The sequence below is a fragment of the Ailuropoda melanoleuca genome, chromosome 8 (genome assembly GCF_002007445.2).
Source record: "Ailuropoda melanoleuca isolate Jingjing chromosome 8, ASM200744v2, whole genome shotgun sequence".
NCBI classification, from domain to species: Eukaryota; Metazoa; Chordata; class Mammalia; order Carnivora; family Ursidae; genus Ailuropoda; species Ailuropoda melanoleuca.
This window is the reverse complement of record NC_048225.1, coordinates 102,005,096-102,025,381: the sequence shown is the minus strand read 5'-3', so window position 1 is coordinate 102,025,381 and position 20,286 is coordinate 102,005,096. Positions and strand designations below refer to the sequence as shown.

Here is a 20,286-nt window from a genome sequence, read left to right as displayed (position 1 = left end):
GAATACAGACAGATATCACTTAAGCACAGGACAAAAGCAGATCCTCTGAAAATGTAAAACGATGGCAGCCCCAGTGCCTCAATTAAAGCTATAGTTGATAATTGGCACTTTTAAAGGATACTGTGTGTGATATCACACCAATAACCCCTTTAAACTTCCCAGGGTTGTTAGCTAATGGTTTTAACATCAAAAGTATAAAAAAATTAATATCCATGACTATTGTTTAAATCATTAGCAAATCTTTAATTTCTTGACCAAGGTGGTGGTAATTCAAGTCTTTGCTTTATAAAAATCCACTAATTTGTACATTTATGTTTTATGCACACTTTTCTATTGGTATATTAAAATTTGCAAAATAAAAACATTTTTAAAAACCTTAACATGGGCACCTGGGTGGCTCAGTCGGTTAAGTGTCCCACTCTTGATTTCAGCTCAGGTCATGATCTCAGGGTCATGATCTCAGGTTTGTAAGATTGAGCCCTTGTCAGGCTCTGTGCTCAGCGGGCAGTCTGCTTGAGATTTTCTCCCTCTCCCTCTGCCCCTTCCCCCGCTTGCGTACGGTCTCTCCTAAAATAAATAAATATATCTTCAAAAAAAACCCTTAACAAATCAGAAACAGGAAAATTCCTTAATCAAAAGAAGCTTTTTAAAACAAGGTAAACATCATTTAATGGAGGACTACTAGAGATATTCTCATTAAAGAAAAAAATAGACAAGGGGCGCCTGGGTGGCACAGCGGTTAAGCGTCTGCCTTCGGCTCAGGGCGTGATTCCGGCTATGGGATCGAGTCCCACATCAGGCTCTTCTGCTATGAGCCTGCTTCTTCCTCTCCCACTCCCCCTGCTTGTGTTCCCTCTCTTGCTGGCTGTCTCTATCTCTGTCAAATAAATAAATAAAATCTAAAAAAAAAAAAAAAAGAAATTAAAAAAATAGACAAAGATGCCATCTATCATTATTATAACAATACTGTTTGAGGTTCTGGCCTAAAAATGAAGACCAGGAAAAAAAGGTTTAAACCTTAGAGTCTTTGCAGCAAATGGTGCTGGAACAACTGGATATTCACATGCAAAAGAGTGAAGATGGACCTTTACCTCATACCATATAAGAAGTTAACTTAAAATGCATCAAAGACCCAAATTAAGATATAAAACAATAAAACTCTTTTTAAAAAGATTTTATTTTATTATTATTTTTTAATTCATTAGTTAATTTATATTTTAAGCTGGGCATGGAGCCCAATATCGGGCTTGAACTCATGACCCTGAGATCAAGATCTGAGCTGAGATGAAGAGTCAGATACTTAACTGACTGAGCCACCCAGGCACCCCAGAAGATTTTATTTTTAAGTAATCTCTACACCTTTGTGGGACTTGAACTTACAACTCCGAGATCAAGAGTCACATGCTCTACTGAGTAAGCCGGCCAGGCATCCCTAAAACTATAAAACTCTTAAAAGAGAAAATAGCCATAAATTCTGTGACCTTGAATTAGGCAATGGTTTCTTAAATATGACACTAAAAGCAACAAAAGAAAAAAAATAGATAAATTGGACATCATCAAAGTGTTAGCTTCTGGGTTTCAAAAATTTAAATCTTGGGGCGCCTGGGTGGCACTGTGGTTGGGCGTCTGCCTTCGGCTCAGGGCGCGATCCCGGCGTTATGGGATCGAGCCCCACATCAGGATCCTCCGCTATGAGACCGCTTCTTCCTCTCCCACTCCCCCTGCTTGTGTTCCCTCTCTCACTGGCTGTCTCTATCTCTGTCAAATAAATAAATAAAATCTTTTAAAAAAAATTTAAATCTTTAAGGACAAAGACCAAAAAAAAAATCATCATTGGGGTGCCTGGGTGGCTCAGTTGGTTAAGCATCTGCCTGCGGCTCAGGTCATGATCCAAGGGGCCTGGGATCGATCTCCGCATCAGTTCTTCACTCAGTGGGGAGTCTTCTTCTCCCACTCCCTCTGTGCTCTCTCCCTCTCTCTCTCACTTGCTGTCTTTCAAAAATAAATTAAAAATCTTTAAAAATATCATCACTGTTAATAGATGCTAATATCTAACTGGAAATCCATAACTTGATAAACCTGGTAAATAATATAGTTCAGTAAGAAAATCAAATAAATAATACTATTTTTTAAAAATAGCTTTTCTAATCCAAGTAAGACCTGGTTAGAAAATATAATGAATTAAATGCCATTCAGAACATGAATAAAAAAATGATAACTCTTTTGACAAATATACTGTGGTTAAGTAAGATGTTAATACTAGGGGAAGCTGGGTGAAGGGTATACAAGAACTCCCTGAACTATCTTTGCAAGCAACTTTCTTGTAAATCTAAAATTATTAAAAAAAAAAAATGATGGGGCAGCTGGGTGGCTCAGTCAGTTAAGCGCCTGCCTTCAGTTCAGGTCATGATCCCAGGGTCCTGGGATTAAACCCCACATTAGGCTCCCTGCTTAGCAGGGAAGTCTGCTTCTCCCTCTCCCTCAGTACCTGCTTATGTGCTCTCTCTCTCGCTCACTCTCTCAATCGCAATAAATAAAATCTTTTTTAAAAAAAGATAAGAATGTGAAAACAAAATGCAAAAAGATCATGGAAAAGAAGCCATAGATAGAGAGAAAAGATTTATGATACATATCTGACCAAGGACTTGTATCCAGAAAATATCAAGAATTCTACATATCAATAATAAAAGGACCAAAAAATATTTTTAAGTGCAAAAGATCTGAATCAGACACTACACACACACACACACACACACACACACACACACTCACTCTCCAAATGACCAATAAATACATGAGGTGTTTAACATCATTAGTCATCCCAAATTAAAACCTCAGTGCTCTCACTGAGCCTGGGTGGCTCAGTCGGCTGGGAGTCCAACTCCTGATTTTAGCTCAGGTCATGATCTCAAGGTCCTGGGATCGAGCCCTCTGGGCTCAGCTGGGAGTCTGTTTGGGATTTTGTCTTTCCCTCTCCTCCCCCCCTCCCACCCACCCCGCTCACTCATGCTCGCTCACTCTCTCCTAAATAAATAAATAAAATCTTTAAAAACAAAAACAAAAAACCTCAATGAGATAGCAATATACAAACACAAGGATGGCTAATATTAAAAAGACTACAAACAACAACAAAAAAGACTGACAATAAAAAATTAAGAAGGAAGTGGAACAAACATTCATGACTAGTAGTAGTATAAAATGGTACAAACACATTGGAAGGCTGAAGTTATAAATAAAACTAAAATTTCACATACTCTATAACCCAGCAATTTCATCCCTAGGTATTTACCCAAGAGAAAGGAAAACATGTATCTACAAAAGGACTTGTACGGTAGAACAATATTCATAGCAGTTTTATTCATAATAGCGGGAGGGGAAAAAAAAGAAAAGAAAGAAAGAATCCAAAAGTCAATCTACAGGAGGATAAATAAATTATGAAAATTCATAAGATGGAATAACTACTCAGCCATAAAATGAAGTACTGATAAACTAAAAAATAGATAAACTTCAAAAACATGTTCAGTTCAAGAAACCAAACATAGAGAAGCACATATTATTCCATTTTAAGAATAGCCAAACTAACCTAGAATGACAGAAATCACAATAGTGATTGCCTGGGAAAAGTTCAAATATAACTTTCAAGGGTGATGAAAATGTCCTGTTTCTTGATTTGGGTGACAGTTATGTAGTTGTATACACTGTCAAAACCCAACAAACTGTACATTTAAGAGCCATGCATTTTACTATATGTAATATATACCTCAATTTTTAAAAATAAGAAAATGAGAAAAGTTCATCTGAAATTTTTAGACAGATGGCCAGGGAATGCTCTGCTGCAAAGGTAACATTTGAGTAAAGATCTGTAGAAAATAAAAAAAGCAAGGCATGTGGATATCTGATTAAGTAGCCTTCTAGGCAGAAGGGATAATAGATGGCAAGGTCCTTCAGCAGGAACAGCAACTGGAGTTTCTCAGAAACAGGGAAGAGGCCAATGTGGCTGAGTGGAATAAACAAGAAGAAAAATGAGTTCAGATAGATAATCAAATAGTGTTAGGGATCAGATCATATAGTGCTTGGAGGGTCATGACAAGGCCTCATTAAAGATTTTGGTCTTCCTCTCAAGACTAACGGAAAAATCAGCTACACACCTTTTAAGAATCAGGCACTGTGCTCAAACAGCTTACACAAAGCTTGGTAAGAAGCAAAGCCAGGATTAAGACCCAAGTATAGTTTAACCATAATCTTAACCATTTTGCTATAGTCATTCAACAAAATAATAACAGTTAATATTTACTGAGTGTAAACTATTAAATGTTTGATTTAAAGGGCTTTCTATAAGCTCTTCCCAATCATATATTGTACTACAAATGTGTTATGGATGAAGCAAAGATCTTCTGAATGAAATTTTGTAATACTATTAAAAAATGTTTTTGCAACCAATCAAAATTTAAAATAGGTAAAATTGTATTTAATTTGTATGGCTACCTCTATAAACTTCCTAAATTTAGAAATAATAATGTTGGTATAAAAAACTCCATTGCCAGAGAGCTTGCTATAGTGACTCCATAAAATAGCCCTTTCCTTGATCTTCCTATTGAATCATTTTCACCTATATTTTAATTTTAGTCTACATTGTTTAACACTAGTGAAGTTCTATGTCTTGCATGCACATGTAAAATATATTGTTTTTCTATTTAATTTGCTCTAATTTTTCCACAATATTTCTAACTAGAAGAGAGGTATGTCATAATTATCATCATGACCAACAGCATCATTATTAATACATCTGCTATTACTAGGTGTTTTTAAATAAGACATAACTGATTTTGTTCATTTCTTAATTGTGACTTCTTTTTTTTTTTTTTTAAAGATTTTATTTATTTATTTATTTGACAGAGATAGAGACCCAGTGAGAGAGGGAACACAAGCAGGGGTAGTGGGAGAGGAAGAAGCAGGCTCATAGCAGAGGAGCCTGATGTGGGACTCGATCCCATAACGCCGGGATCACACCCTGAGCCGAAGGCAGACACTTAACCGCTGTGCCACCCAGGCGCCCCTTAATTGTGACTTCTTGATCTACTTACTTTTTATTTTTTAAATAATGATTTTATTTTTAAAAAATTTTTTTAAAGATGTTGTTTTTAAGTATTCTCTACACCCAAGTGGAGCTGGAACTTACAACCCCAAGATCAAGAATCACATGCTCCACCAACTGAGCCAACCAGGCACCCCTGTTTATTATTAATAGATTTTAATGCTAACAATTAGCCAAAGTCTGATTTTTAATAGATTTTATCACAGTATATTAGGAAAATACAATGAATTTTTATACAAAACTCCCAAGTCTCCCAAGTGTGCCATCCAAATAATGTCATTTTCTGCACATGCCACACAAAAGAGGTAGGGAAACCATTCATCATCTCAGAGTAGATACAGAATTCTGACAATGTAAAAATCAAAGGAGCATCAGAATGCAAAAAAAGGAAATCTCCCCCCTCGCCCCAAAATGGTATGCATCTAAGAGATCTAAGAGGCCTTTTAAAAGTAAAAAGAAGGTCTAGGGGTACCTGGCTGGCTCAGTTGGTGGAACATGTGCCTCTTAATTTTGGGGTGAGTTCAAACCCCATGTTGGGCATAAAGCCTACTTTAAAACAATAAACAAACAAATAGAAGTTCTAAAAGGAGAGGTGAACCAGGATGTCAGAAAAGCAGCATGGGGTGCCTAGGCGGCTAGGCCAGTTAAAGCCTCTGACTTGGGCTGAGGGCGTGATCTCAAAGTCCTGCGACAGACCCCTGCGGTGGGCTCCGCACTCAGACGGGACTCTGCTGATTCCTCTGCCCCTCCTCCTGCTCATGTGCGCGCATGCGCACATTCTCTCTTTCTCTGTCCCTCAAATAAACAAAATCTTTTTTAAAAAGAAAAGCAAAGCAGTAAAACCTAGGCAGGAAACTTGAAGCTTCTGAGTCAGACAGACCTAGATTCAATGAGACCTAGGTAAGGGCAAATTACCTTCTCTGATTCTACTTCCTTATTATTAAATGAAATAATACCACTCACTTGGTAGAGCTGTTGATGTAAAAATAATTTTAAAAGAAAATGCATGGTGCAACACTTGGTACACAGCGGGCACTCAGTAAACAGTACCTGCTATAATCATGACACACTGTGATTTCTACCATGTTAAAACATTTGTAAAAATTAACATAGCCTGGGAAAGAACAAAGAAAAATGAAAACAGTCCATGTGTTAGGTTATTATTTGTACTAACGAGCTGGTTTTTTCTTTTATATAATTTTGCTTTAATGCTATGATGTTACTTAGCAATAAATATAGAGATGACTAAATTAAATGTGAAAACAATACTTTAACTCAGATTAATTACTACACAGTATCATAGTTCTTAAAAGAATTTAGAGAATATTTTACTTTTTCCCAAAATTATCTTTCACAGATAGAAAAAAATATCAAGCAGAAATTGGATCATTAGTCTTATAAATAAAACATTTCATTATATTTTATTTTTTATATTTTATTTCTGTTCCATCTTATAGCATTCTTTTAGCTTCTTTCTAGACCTCAGATTCTCATTTGTAAAGTGACAGATGTGGATCAGATGTTGTCCTCTAATGTTCTTTTTGCTATAATGTCCTGGAATTTGATAATCCTGTAACAAAACAAATACATAATATTAGGCTAGTCCTGCAACTCTACTTTCAAGGGGCCCTATAATAATCTTTTACCCTAGAGCTGGTCCCCAGAGTTGAAGACATTTCTGACTCTTATAACTGAGCCACTGAGCCCAAAGAGAGCTGGAGAGCTTAAAAATCCAACAGGAGAGATAGCAAATGATTAATGAGTTGGAAACTGGTCTTAAATTAAATTAAACGGATGGTCATGTTCATTAGATTAGAGAAGGCTAGGGGCTGAATTACACAAGGCTGAGGACCAAGACTTGATAATCTAAAAATATGCAAAGGCAAATTATAGATAACAATCAATACCCTTTTTTCACTTTTATTATGAACAGGATAATAGGAAATGGATTCAATGCTAAATGGGAGTAATAGGAATCAGATTATATCTTTAAAACTATGAGTTTTCCAATAACTGCAGAATCCCTAAAGGCAGGGACTCTGCCATCATTGTATCCCAGCATCTACTAAAAGATCTGGCATCTAGGCAGTACCCAATAAATATCTGGCCAAAAACAATTAATAAAGGATCAAATATTTAAAGATCTAAGCGCAGAAGTGCATTACAAGGGGCGCCTGCATGGCGCAGTCATTAAGCGTCTGCCTTTGGCTCAGGGCGTGATCCCGGCGTTCTGGGATGGAGCCCCGCATCAGGCTCCTCTGCTAAGAACCTGTTTCTTCCTCTCCCACTCCCCCTGCTTGTGCTCCCTCTCTCACTGGCTGTCTCTCTCTGTTAAATAACTAAATAAAATCTTTAAATTAAAAAAAAAAGTGCATTACAAGAAGAACAGGAATTTTCTCTTTTCTTGGTACTTAAAAAGGTGAAATAAGAGCCTTCTTAATAATAACATAGATACTGACTAGAAACAGAGAGATAAAAATCATTATATTTCAAAGTTTTTCCCCTATAAAACCCTGGAGCCTTGGTGATCCTGCTATAGCACAGAAAGAACTGAAACAAGGCAAACAAGTCTCCACTCTCACCTGAAAATGGATACCAATCAAAAATATGTTGCCTATTTTTAAAATCTTCTAAGCACTTAAGAGTTCCAGCAGTAACATTCTCCTGATACTAGCCCAGTATGGCACTTGGTGAGACATGAATGGAGGGGCTTTCTCACTTGAGTCTGTGTGCTGCAGGAGCTCTCCAACGGGCGAAGTGATTCTCAACAGATGGAACACAGCTCGGTCATCCTTCAAATCATTTTCCATTACCTCGGGTGATTTATAATGAGGTGAGTCATTCTTTTGACCTCATTTTTCATACTATTTACTGTCAACAGGACACAATCTAAACATGGGGAGGAAAATCAATACAAGAGGCGTGATCATGTAACACTGAAGCTGCATCCAAAAGACCCAAACACAATCTGCACTGGCACTTTGTGGGCATAGCTCATAGCTGGGCCAACTGACTTAAAAAAATGAGTAAATGAATAAAAACAGCTAACTAAAATAAGAAACCTGGCAAAAATGTTGCAGGGAAGCAGAAAGAAAGTAAACCTGTTTTCCATGAAATGCCCCCATATAAATAAAACATAGTTCATACCATACACTCTACCGTGAAATTCATGGTCAGTTAGAAGGGCAGATCTCTTCTCCGCCTCAAAGAGCACACCACAAAGTCAGCCAACCCAACCTCCATATGAATATTCCAAATGTCATTTCCATTTTCCAAGATAAGCACATCATTTGCCTACAGGTGACTGTCCAAAACTGTCGCACTTGTATTGGGCACTCTTCTCTTCCTATCTTCTCCCTTATAAGGCCAGGTGCCTATAAAGTCTCTCTCTCCTTGTACAGCCAATTTACCCTTTATTTTTTTTAGTTTTCTTTGGAGGTTTTCAAGTTTTTTTTTTTAAGAATTATTTATTTATCTTAGAGAACGAACCCACTTTTTTCTGGGGGTGGGGGGTGAAAAGGGGGAGAGGGAGAGAGAATCTTAACCAGACTCCTCACTGAGTGCAGAGCCCAATACAGGGCTCAATCTCACAACCCTGAGATCACAACCAGAGCCAAAATCAAGAGTCCGATGCTCAACGGACTGCGTCACCCAGGTGCCCCTCCAATTTTCTTTTATGACAAAGGTCAAGGGTTGGTGGTGATCTTAGGGGACAAGAAACCATATTACTGAACGGGAACTTTGAACACTATTTCAAAATAAGGGGAACTTCAGTTCAGAGTTAATGGAACTGATATGAAAAGGTGATAAAGTATACTCCATTGTCATCATCACTGACAAATATTTACACATGAAAGGTACTAATCTAAATTTGCTGAGTACCATGTCAAGCCTTCTAACAGTCAATATACTATACCTCTATTCACCATTTTATTCACAATGTTCACAATTTTTTGAATTGATCACTGGTATCCCGATTAGAGGGTCAACACAAGAAAATGTGATGATAATTGTAAAAATCAATTAATTACTAAAGTTCAGGTCTAGTCAAGACTGGCTTGAAACGTCAAAATTCTGTTAGGCCACCAATGCTATTAAACCACGACGAGAGAAATAACTAGATATTATATGCCTCCCAAGAGAAACATACACCACCACCTATGATGTGCTCTTGCTAAAAAATTCAAATCTGAATCAGATCAAATCTCTAGATCTGATTACCAATTTATAGAAAATCACAGGAGACAAAGGAACATGTTAACACTACAAGCATGTAGTCAGCAAGATCCAGACCGTGGGAAACTACAGTACCAACACTCCTGTTTTTCAACAAATAAGCTGCAGAGAAAAAAAGTAAGGAGGAAAGTATAAATTAAGAGAGTCTTAAGATACATATGAACCAATGCAGAACAACTGTAAAAAAAAAAAAAATCCATGAACCATCAGGGAAATTTAAACACTGTTGAATACTTGAGAATTTTAGGGAATAAGTGTTCAATATTTAGGTGTGATAATGAGATTGTAATTGTTTTTATTACATTTCCATCTTTTAGAAATACATATTGAAATATTTACAAATAAAAATATGTTATATCTAGGATTGGCTGTAAAATAATCCAGTAGGTTGGAGGATGAGGAGAAAAGGACCTATAAATGAAACAAAATTGGCCATGAGTTGGTAAGTTTTGAGGATTCATTTATACTATTCTCTTTACTTTTGTACTTCATATTTTAAAATATTCTACAATAAAAAAGTGTTTTTTTAAAGATTTTCATTTATTCATTTGACAGAGGGAGAGAGCACAAGCAAGGGCAGCAGCAGGTAGAGGGAGAAGTAGGCTCCCCACCAACCAGGGAGCCCGACGAGGGGCTCAATCCCAGGACCCTGGGATCATGACCTGAGCCAAACACAGCCGTTTAACCAACTGAGCCACCCAGGTGCCCCAAAAAAAGTTTTTAAAAAAATAAAAAGTAAGTGGGTCACTAGACCAAAAATTCATAACAGTCAGGTTTTATACCATATATATCCAATGTAAAATACTTTCCCAAAACTGCATGAGAATATGATTCCAAAAGATTGTCACAATATGACAATGTTTAAGATACTAAGTACAAAATATTCTCTAAATTCTTACACAAACCCATCCCATAACTACAACACACTACAGTACTGCATTAGAAACCACATGCAGATCAATTTTCAATATTAAGAACTAAGGATTCAGTTTTCCAATTACACTGACTCATGAAATGAATATAAGCTCATTTTTGCCTGATAAAACTTGAAGCCCCCCAAATTTACTCAAACTGGTTACAATCTAAAATCCAAGATTTAAGAAACAATTTTTTATTTTTTTTTAAAGATTTTATTTTTAAGTAATCTCTATACCCAACGTGGGGCTTGAACTTAACAACCCTGAGATCGAGAGTCACATGCTCTACTGACTGAGCCAGCCAGGTGCTCCTAAAAAACAATTTTTTAAATTACACTTCAAAAGCAGGGGGGAAATCCCCAATACATTCAAAGCCTCCTGCCCGAAGGCAACAAATTGAGCAAGCTTCAAATGAGGTTTCAATTTCTTGCCCTATATAAAATTCTGGGTCAAGATCTTTAGTCTGGATTTATTACTACCATATTGAAACACTAAAGATTTATTAAAGATCCCAAACTTCCATTTTTCACCATCTTTAGGTATAAAGGTATAAATCCACAAGCGTAGATGAAAATAATCACAAATACTGATGAATATAATACTCTCCCTCCAATCCCCAAGAGCCACGATGCTAAAATAGAAAATCACTACGTAGACAATTTCCTATTATAAATGATAATAGGAACCAGCTATTCTGGAGAGCATTCCCAAAATTCTAGTTCAATTCTAAAATATATCAATTGCTAAGTAACCAGTAACAAGAAACACAGAGTCAGGCATAGAATAGACATTCAATAAATGAATGTGAAAGAATAAATGGCAGAAGAAACTGTCTATTGGTACTAATCTCCCTAAAGTATTGGTACTACCACTGCTCCACTAAGGCTGCCCTCCAGTGACAGTGCTAATGAGTGGGAAATGGGCCAAACCAGAACTGGGAAATAAAATAATCTCAACTAGCTAATCAGCTCTTCAGTAACAGGACTATAACCTTTTTGCTTCCAGAGTCAAGTTTAATATTCTAAAATATTCTTAACTCATAAATAATGAAACATTTTCATTATTTTGAATTAGCCAAAATCCAGCTTTCTGGAGTCTTCCCACATATTTTGGGTCCTAATTTATATTAAGAATCATACTGATGGCAGACCTATTTTTTTCCTTCCAAAAATCAACAGAAAGATTAACTTATACTTAATAAGAAAAAACTTCAGGGGCGCCTGGGTGGCACAGCGGTTAAGCGTCTGCCTTCGGCTCAGCGTGATCCCGGTGTTATGGGATCGAGCCCCACATCAGGCTCCTCCGCTATGAGCCTGCTTCTTCCTCTCCCACCTCCCCCTGCTTGTGTTCCCTCTCTCGCTGGCTGTATCTATCTCTGTCACATAAATAAATAAAATCTTTAAAAAAAAAAAAAGAAAAAGAAAAAACTTCAAATAATCTCTACAAAAGCCCTCAAAAACATCTTTCAATTGAAACTGTTCTTTCCAAGGTTATAAATGGCCAAGTCTGACAGGTTTTTGTTTTTGTTTTTTTAGGTCTTCCCCTCAATTTCCTTTTACATTATTGACTATCCATTCCTTGAAACTCCTCAGCATCACTGTGCTTTCTTGGATCTCCTCTGTATTAGTTTCCTGTTGCTGCTGCAACAAATTACCACAAACACAGTAGCTTAAAACAGCACATACTTCTTATCTTACAGATCTGGAGATCTGGAGAACAGGAGTCAGAACTCAGTCTCACCGGGCTAAAGTCAAACGTCTGGCAGGGCTCACTCCTTCTTGAGACTCTTTGGGGAGACTCCATTTTCTTGCCTTTTCCAGCCTCTAGAGGCTGCCTGCATTCCTTGGCTCATAGCCCCTTCTTCTGATCACTCCTGTCTCTTGCTTCTATCATCACATCTGTTACTGACTCTGCTCTCCTGCCTGCCTCCCCTCCCATAAAGACTCCTGTGATTACACTGGACTCCCCTGGATAATCCAAGATAATCTTCCCACTTCAAGACCTTAAACTTAATCATATCTGCAAAGTCCCTTTTACCATACAAGGTAACATATTTACAGGTTCTGGGGATTAGGACATGGACATCTTTGAGGGGGCATTTGTCAGCCTACCACGTACTCCTATGGCTCTAAGGGGAAATTCTACGTCCTCTGCCTACCACCTAATTGTGTTTTTTGTTCTTCTCTTTTATATTTTCTCCTCTCCTCTTCCACACTCATTGTTTCAACTCTCACCTTTATGTTAATATCCAACTCTCATTTCTCCATAAATGAGGAAACTGGAGCCTAGACAGGGAGGTGATGATTAGCCTTGAATCATAGATGCCTACAGGGTATTTCTACTTGGATGTCTTCAGAGCTCCTCGGTCCAAAACTGAACTGACTCCTGTATCCCTCTGAATAACAAAATTCTTTCAGACTCACAGGCTAGAACTGTATTATACTTTCCTTTCTCATCTGCATTCTCTCAGCTGGTTCTTTCATCTGTGTCTTTCCATCACTCTCAAATCCAAATGCAGCTTCATATTTCTTAATGCTACTTTGGCTGGGTTAACCTCCCTGCTCAAACCCACAGAAGTCTTCTGCTAAGGACTCCATCAAGCAGTCATGGCCTGGTGTTTGATGTTCAAAGCCTTCTAGGATGTTACCCTCATCCACTCCCTAATCCTCCAAACACATCCATTAGGGCTCCCCCGTGTCCCCTCTGCCTGCACACCATACTTACTCCTATCTCTCAGCCCACACTGCTCCATCATCATGGACTGTCTTCCTTCGTTCCTCCACTTCGGGGCATCTTTCCCTGTTACCATAGAAATTAACACTCTAAAAGTAACTGTTTTTTATTTACCTATCTCCAAACCAGACTGTGAGTTTCTTGAGGGCGGAAACTATACCTATCAACAAACATACACTTTAACACAGACTTACAATCTATTATTAGGCATTCAATATTAGCAGTAAATTAACAATCTAATAAAACCTCTAACAAGGAAGATAATATAGTAAAGCATATCCAAATGATGACATACTATTCAAATGTCAAAAACTTTACTTTCAAAGCATATTTAATGATATAAGAAAACAATTACAAGGAAAGTTAAGTGAAAAAATCAGGAGACAGTATATGATACCAACTTTGTAAATATGCTCTTATACACATACATATGAACTCAATATAATGTTAAAAAGAAAACCTGAAAGGAATACACTAAAATGTTAGTAGTATATATCTCTGAATAGCCTGATTTTAAATTACTTTCAACTTTTTTTTATAATTTCATTTTCTAATTTTTTTTTTTTTTTTTTTAGAATGAGAGGCAGTTTAGTCCAGTAAGAGACAATATAAAGTTAAGAACATGGCAGACTGCCTGGGCTTAAGTAAATTCTAGCTCTGCCATTTATTATCTGTGTGACCTTGGGCAGTGTCTCAGTTTCCCTATCTCTATAAAATCCAGACAATAATAAAAGTACCTTACTCATGAGTTGTTTTGAGAATTACACACAATACATTAAAAGAACTTAAAAGAGTCCTTGGCTCAGAGCAAATACCATGTAAGTGAGAGCTACAACTACTACTACTGTAACTACTATGGCTGCTGTTATTACTATTCTTACTACTGTCATTAAAAACGACTTATCACGATGTAACTATCAGAATAGCTTAAATAAAATGATATCAAGGACTGGTAAGGATACAAAGCAACCAGAACTCACACATTGTTAGGTGGAATGCAGAATGGTAGAGCCACTTTGGAAAACAGTTTGGCAGTTTCTTTTACAGTTAACCATTCATTGGAGCGCCTGGGTGGCTCAGTCGGTTAGGCATCCGACTCAGGTCATGATCTCAGGGTCATGAGATGGAGCCCTGCTCCCCCCTCCCTCGCCGTCTCTGCGCTCAGCACCGCATCTGCATGTCCCTCCCCCTCTGCTCCTCCCCCCGCACTCTCCCTCTCTCTCAAGTAAATAAATAAATAAAATCTTTAAGAAAATATGTTAAACATTCATTGCCACGGGACTCAGTTATCCCACTGCTAGGAATGTGACCAAAGTAAAATGAAACATGTCCACACAACAACGTGTACACAAATGTTTCTAGCAGCTTTACTCATTATTACCAAAAACTGGAAATAATCCAAATTTCCTTCAACTGGTGAATGTATAAACAAACTGCAGTATTTCCATATGCTGGAATACCACCAGTGAGCTACTGACACATGCAACAAAATGGATGAATGTCAGTGCATTACAGCAAATGAAACCAGCCAGATTCAAAAGGCTTCATGCTGTATGATTCATCTATATGGCATTGTGGTTATGGGAACAGAACATAGACGAATGGCTGCCAGGGGGTGGGGGTGGGAGGAGGAGTTGGCTACACGGAGCACAAAGAAGTCTTGGAGATAACGATAATATTCTATATGTTGACTGTAGTACTGGCTACACAATTGCATGTACTTGTCACAACTCACAGAACCCTACATGCAAAAAGGTGAATTTTTCTGTATATAAAGTATACTTTATTTTTTAAGATTTTATTTATCTGGCAGAGAGAGAGAGAGCAAGCACGAGCAGGGGGAGCTGCAAAGGGAGAGGGACAAGCAGACTCCCAGCTAAGTAGGGAGCCTGACACGGGGCTCGATCCCAGGACCCTGGGAACATGACCTGAGCCGAAGGCAAACACTTAACCAACTGAGCCACCCAGGCATCCCTATAAAGTATATTTTAATTTAAAAATACTTTAAAAATAAGCAAGCAATGACTTAATTTTAATTTACCAATAGGACCTGTCCAACCTTCTACTGTTAGCAGAATTATGCTTAAACCAAACATACTGACAGCTTGCCCACTTAAAAATATTCACAGAGAAAATTCAATCAGCCCAAATGGTAGTATACTGCTACTCTACAGGACTTTACGAATGGGCAACAAAAATTTGGCTAGGGAACAAATAAAAGTAATTTGCATCTGTACTCAAAAACAAAACAAAACAACAAAACACCCCACCATAAAAATAAGCCTATTTTACAAATCTGGCTTTGAGGTCCACTATGGCATGGAAACTTGGGACTAATACTAGTAAGGCAAGGAGCCAGGTGCCCAACATAGTCTGATGCATCATATCAACCAATCTGAAGAGGTAAACCACTAAAATGACTCAGGATGACTGTTCTAGATCCACAATAAGGAAGAAGCCAACAGGATTTTCTTAATCCCATATTGCCTTGGATCCTGACACTTAGCAGAATTTATCAATATACACAGGGTAACGCAAAGTCATTTCACAGGTGGAACTATAAGAGAAATAAGCAATGAACTTGGAATAAAAGAGAAAGGGTTAAGAATACAAGTTTTAGGGGCACCTGGTGGCTCAGTCGATAGGGCATGTGACTCTTGATCTCAGGATTATGGATTTGAGGCCTACGTTGGGCATAGAGATAACTTAAAAAAAAAAACAAAACTACAAAGAATACAAGTTTTATTTCACCATAACCTGTTGGCACATATACATACTATTTTGTACTGAACAGAACACATTATCATTACTAGTCTTCTTCTGTCTTACTCTGTCTCACTGGGAATATAAATTGCTCTGCTTTTCCTCCTTCCTCATCTGTTTCTGTCTCCACCTTCTTCCAGAGAAATAGATCATTTTAATCTCCCTGAAGCTACGGGGTCAGATGGAGGCAGCTGAAGAATAACAGAAAATACTAGGAGTTGAATTCCAGTCTGGGGTGTCCCTGAGGGTCCAAACTTGGACTCTGAGACCATTACAAAACCTACCTGAGTTTCTGAGTCGAGTACAGAATCATCCTCATCTCTGTGGACTGACATTAGTATCCACTACACCCAACACAGATACAAGTGCCAATAAAATATATTTTGAAGAAATATGCAGGCACTCATTCTAACAAATCCCAGAAAATCTCCTTTCTGAAAGCAAGCACTTGCCTCTTACAACAGCCCAACAATCTGGCAGATAGAGTTTTGAGAGCCTGTACGTACACCTGAGCACCCAAGATTGTAATACTAAGGATACCAAGATAGGTGATAACTATCAACCTCGCAAAATAAATAAATAAAAGAAATTTCAAGAAGTACCACCCCATGTAGATTAACCCATACTTCATGACTTATAGTGTATATATATAAATGAAATGGGAATTCCTCTGTGAGCAAACAAATGCTTTCAAGGGTTATATAACCAAGAGTAATGCCTAATTTCCATTGATAACTGTGGGATACTAAGGGCATATACAATTTATTCACCCAAGTTTAGTCTGCATCAGTTTTCAAGGCTTTCATCAGAGAAGGTCTAACCTTTGAGATATTTCTTACCTCAGTCTATTCAAGTATTATTAATAGGCCCCCTGGAGCTTATCATTGACTCAAGCACCTCGTGGCCTAAGCAAAGGCTGCCAAGAAAGAAAGGTCTCTAAGTCAAAAGTAGCATCAAGGCACCACAACTTGAAGTGTGAATCATTTACTGTGACCTTGTGGGGGGAGGAGAAAAATCAACCACCAATATCACCTGGGGGTTTCTTCCAACATGCCAAGATGGTAATTCACAGTTGGTCAAGAGGCCATGGCCAAACAAAAGGGAGAAAGAAAGCAATTATCCTGATAATTCATATTATGCTTATATAACAGATGGACAGTTTAACTAAATAATTCAGATAATTGTACCACTCTTCATTTCACAGGACAATCAGTCACAAAGCAAGTTGTTCAGCTACTGGCAGCTCCAGTCTCACATTTTGAATATAACCTTTTATGTACCTTAAGAGTTCTTCAGAGCATGGAGAAATACACTGTCACTCCACGGAAATTGACTTGTAAAAGAGTTCCTGAGCCAATAAAGGCCCCTTGTCTTGATTCAAACAAAGAGATGGTTTCTCAACAGAAGGTTTGTTTGGCCTCAAATCTTCAAGCAGCTTAATCTTTAGCTGAATTTGTCTAGTATTGAGTATACCTATTCAATTCAACTCATTGCCAGGCCCATAAAGAGGGACGAATGCCTACATTGTGTATGCAGGTATTGTTGTTGTTGTTGTTTAAAAACCTCGTAGCTGTCGTCTCCTTCCTCTCCTATTTCAAGAGATTACTGAAGGTGAAAAGCATATAAAGTGAGAGAAGTACTTCACAATCTGGGATGGTAGTTAAGATAGAAGGAAAGGCACCAAGAAAGTCAGTCTTTCAGAAGGGATCAGAAAAGTGGTTACCTTGTATTAGAAGGAGATCTACCAGAGTGACCTCAAAGCAGGTGCTTTTCTCAGGGCATTATTAAAATGTGAATGGTAAGGACCAGATTCTGGTAGCAGAGTCACCTTAGAAGAAACAGGGCTACTGAGGTGCACTAAGAAAGCTGTGCTTTGATAGAATAGTGATTCAGTAAAGGAGCACGTGGACCAGAAAGCTGAATTCTATTTCTCTATCATCCATGAACCCAAGAAATGGTTCCTTCCAGAACCCAGATCTCAATCTCCTCAACATCCCAAATATATTTGAAAAATGAATATTCACCCTCTCAAAGAGTTCAGAAGCTTAAAATAATGAATATGACCCTCTTAGGTGAGCTATAAAGCTCTGGAATTTTAAGTCTGAAAAATCCATGCCTAAGGGCAACTTGTCTCCTTTCTAATCTTGCACAAGTAAGAATTTTCTGAGCTTCAGATTCCTCATCTGTAAAATGGAAATTACAACACTACTTGCCACACCTACTTCAAGAATTACTGCTGAGATTCACATAGTGGAAGACATATATAAGAATTTTTAAACAACAAAGGACTATACAAATGTTGGTTGTCACCTTAGGTGGGGCACTATTATAAGCAGGAAAAAAAACCAGACACAAATAGGACGAACAGAAGAGAAGGTTCTTCCATCTGAAAGAGAAGGGTTGCAAACATGGTGAGGAATACTTTTAGGCTACTGGCTAATACATTCAGTGAAGTGATATGACACAAAATGGAATTATTATTTAGAAGTGGATTCTCATGCCAACACGTTCACTTTGTACACACAGCAGGTAAATTAAAATAAGAAAGATTAGGAGTGGGTGTCCGGCTCTCAGCTCACCAAAATAACTGATGAAGTTCTGCTCGGGGAGGGAGGGTGGAGTCAGTATATATTGAACATTACTGCATAAGTAAGAATCTGTTGCGTAAGATGAGAGAAGTAAAAGTGTTATTACTAAGCACAACATTGTTTAGTTATACACAACCCATATACTATAGCTATTATATACGATTTCTGGAAAAATCTTTAAGAAGAAAAGAAAAAGACTATTCCACAAGTATCAAACAAACATAAGTGATTCAGTAGGTTAGTTCTCCAGAGGAAGCTCTTAGGGCAGTAATACTCCTAAGAAGACAACCATAACAATGGGGTCAGGGGTGTTCTAGGAGCCTGTAGGAGACACAAACTGTATATGAATTTTTACAAACCGGCAAAACAATAGGTGTCGTTTCAGATCTGCTTGCCTTAACCCTATATAGGGGTTTACTCTCCTAGTGATCTAAGATATTCTGTAATAGGGTCACACAAACAGAAAGCTGAATTTTCTGAAAAGGCATCAGACAAATGACATTGACTATGCTTATACGAGTGACACAGTGTACAGGCACACCAACCAGACAGTGAAGATGACTAATCTATAGGGATAACACCAGGGACCAAATCATCAGTAACCATGACAACTCCAGTAGGTGGAGGGAAATACAAACACTGACCAGGCAGCGGGGTGACACTACTCCTTCAGGGAGAGACCCGGGGGTCGGAAAAAGACTTGATAAGTGGAGGAAGCCTTACAAGAATGAAACCGACTAGCCCCAAAGGACCAGTGTCCGTGCAGAAGGCTCGGTGGTGACACTAACACTCCCCATGGGCGGCCCGCAGGGGTCACAGGCTCATCTGTAGCAGACGTCCTGGACGCCTAGAAGACCGAAAAGGGAGTTACCTGGTGCAGGGCTGTCAAGCCGTCCACGTTGACCGTGTTGATGTCGGCACCTCTGGCCAGAAGCTTTTTCACCTCGTCGGTGTCCCCGCTAGAGCAAGCGGCCAGGAAAACAGCACCGTCCTCGAAGCGGACCCTGGGGCTCCCGCGCCGAGTCTGCGGCTGCCGCCCCGCGCCTCGTCGCTCAGCGGGTTCCTGCTCTGTCAGCGAGCCCCGCCAGCGCCGAAGCTGCTCAGCCCGCCGCATTCGCGCGGACTCTGCCCGCTTCCCGCCCAGGTGCTCCAGCTCCGCCATTGCTCCAGCCTCAGCAGCTGCTGTTGAAACTACCACCACTGGATCGCTATTGCTGCCCCAGTTGCCGCTGCGGCTTCCCTCAGAGCGCTTCAGCCGGGAGCAGAAGGCGGAGACCCCTGCACCGCCATCTTTACTCCTCCCGCCAGTAGCACCGCCCGCACGATCCCTCGCTTTCAACACGCAGGCGCTGCCCGCGCCTCGATTCATCACGGGAGTTGTAGTGAGAGACGGGCCCTAAGGGCAGGCCACGGCCTTGAGGGAACTACAAATCCCTGGATGCATCAGGGAAGAGGCGAGGACAGACCGCTCCCTACTTCGCTGAGGGACCCCGAGGGGTCACCTTTGCCCTAAAGCTGGAACTGTGTCCCGGACCGGCGTCAGCCTCTTTGAGCATTTCGGGAGTTGTAGTTTGTTCTCGCTGTGACCGCTGCCTAATCTTGGCTCCCTAATTATCGCATGTCCTCTGAAGTGGAAAAGAGGCAGTAATTATCCCTATTTTCTATTGGGGAAAATGAGACATAAAGTACTCGAAAAACTCAAATCTATGCCCTGGTTCTATAGCTAAATTTTATTTACATCACAGCGTGTAATACGTTACCCTGTATTAATCACAGTAAATGTAAAGGTGCGTGGGGAGGAGGAACTTGGATACATATACAGTGTCTCATACAAAAATTCTTTCAACGAGACACTTATATTTTAGGCTCTAAAAAGATCCAGAAAAGGATGCATTCAATGATAGTGGAAAGAATATTAAAGCTTTCAATTCAAATTGAATTCACATCCCTGAAC

General features: G+C 38.9%; 1 protein-coding gene and 1 long non-coding RNA gene across 9 annotated transcripts in view; both read right to left on the bottom strand.

Annotated features, from left to right (window-relative positions):
- Window positions 1-19,665, bottom strand: part of PPP1R12B (protein phosphatase 1 regulatory subunit 12B) — a 204,915-nt gene extending 185,250 nt beyond the window's left edge. For 4 of the 8 annotated variants that reach the window (XR_004627338.1, XM_034667052.1, XM_034667053.1 and 1 more), the window contains exon 1: window positions 19,204-19,665. Coding sequence is in view for 7 of the 8 variants with exons in the window: in XM_034667052.1 (XP_034522943.1) it covers window positions 19,204-19,494 (291 nt within the window). In the remaining variant the exon portion in view is untranslated. The remainder of the gene's footprint in view (window positions 1-19,203) is intronic. The other 4 variants (XM_034667048.1, XM_034667051.1, XM_034667049.1 and 1 more) reach the window with 3 other exon arrangements.
- Window positions 5,144-14,189, bottom strand: LOC109488904. The gene is made up of 3 exons (XR_002141769.2): window positions 12,973-14,189; window positions 7,815-7,984; window positions 5,144-6,665 (listed from the first exon to the last, which is right to left on the bottom strand). It is a non-coding gene; the product is annotated as an uncharacterized LOC109488904 (long non-coding RNA).
- Window positions 19,666-20,286: the final 621 nt, after the last annotated feature.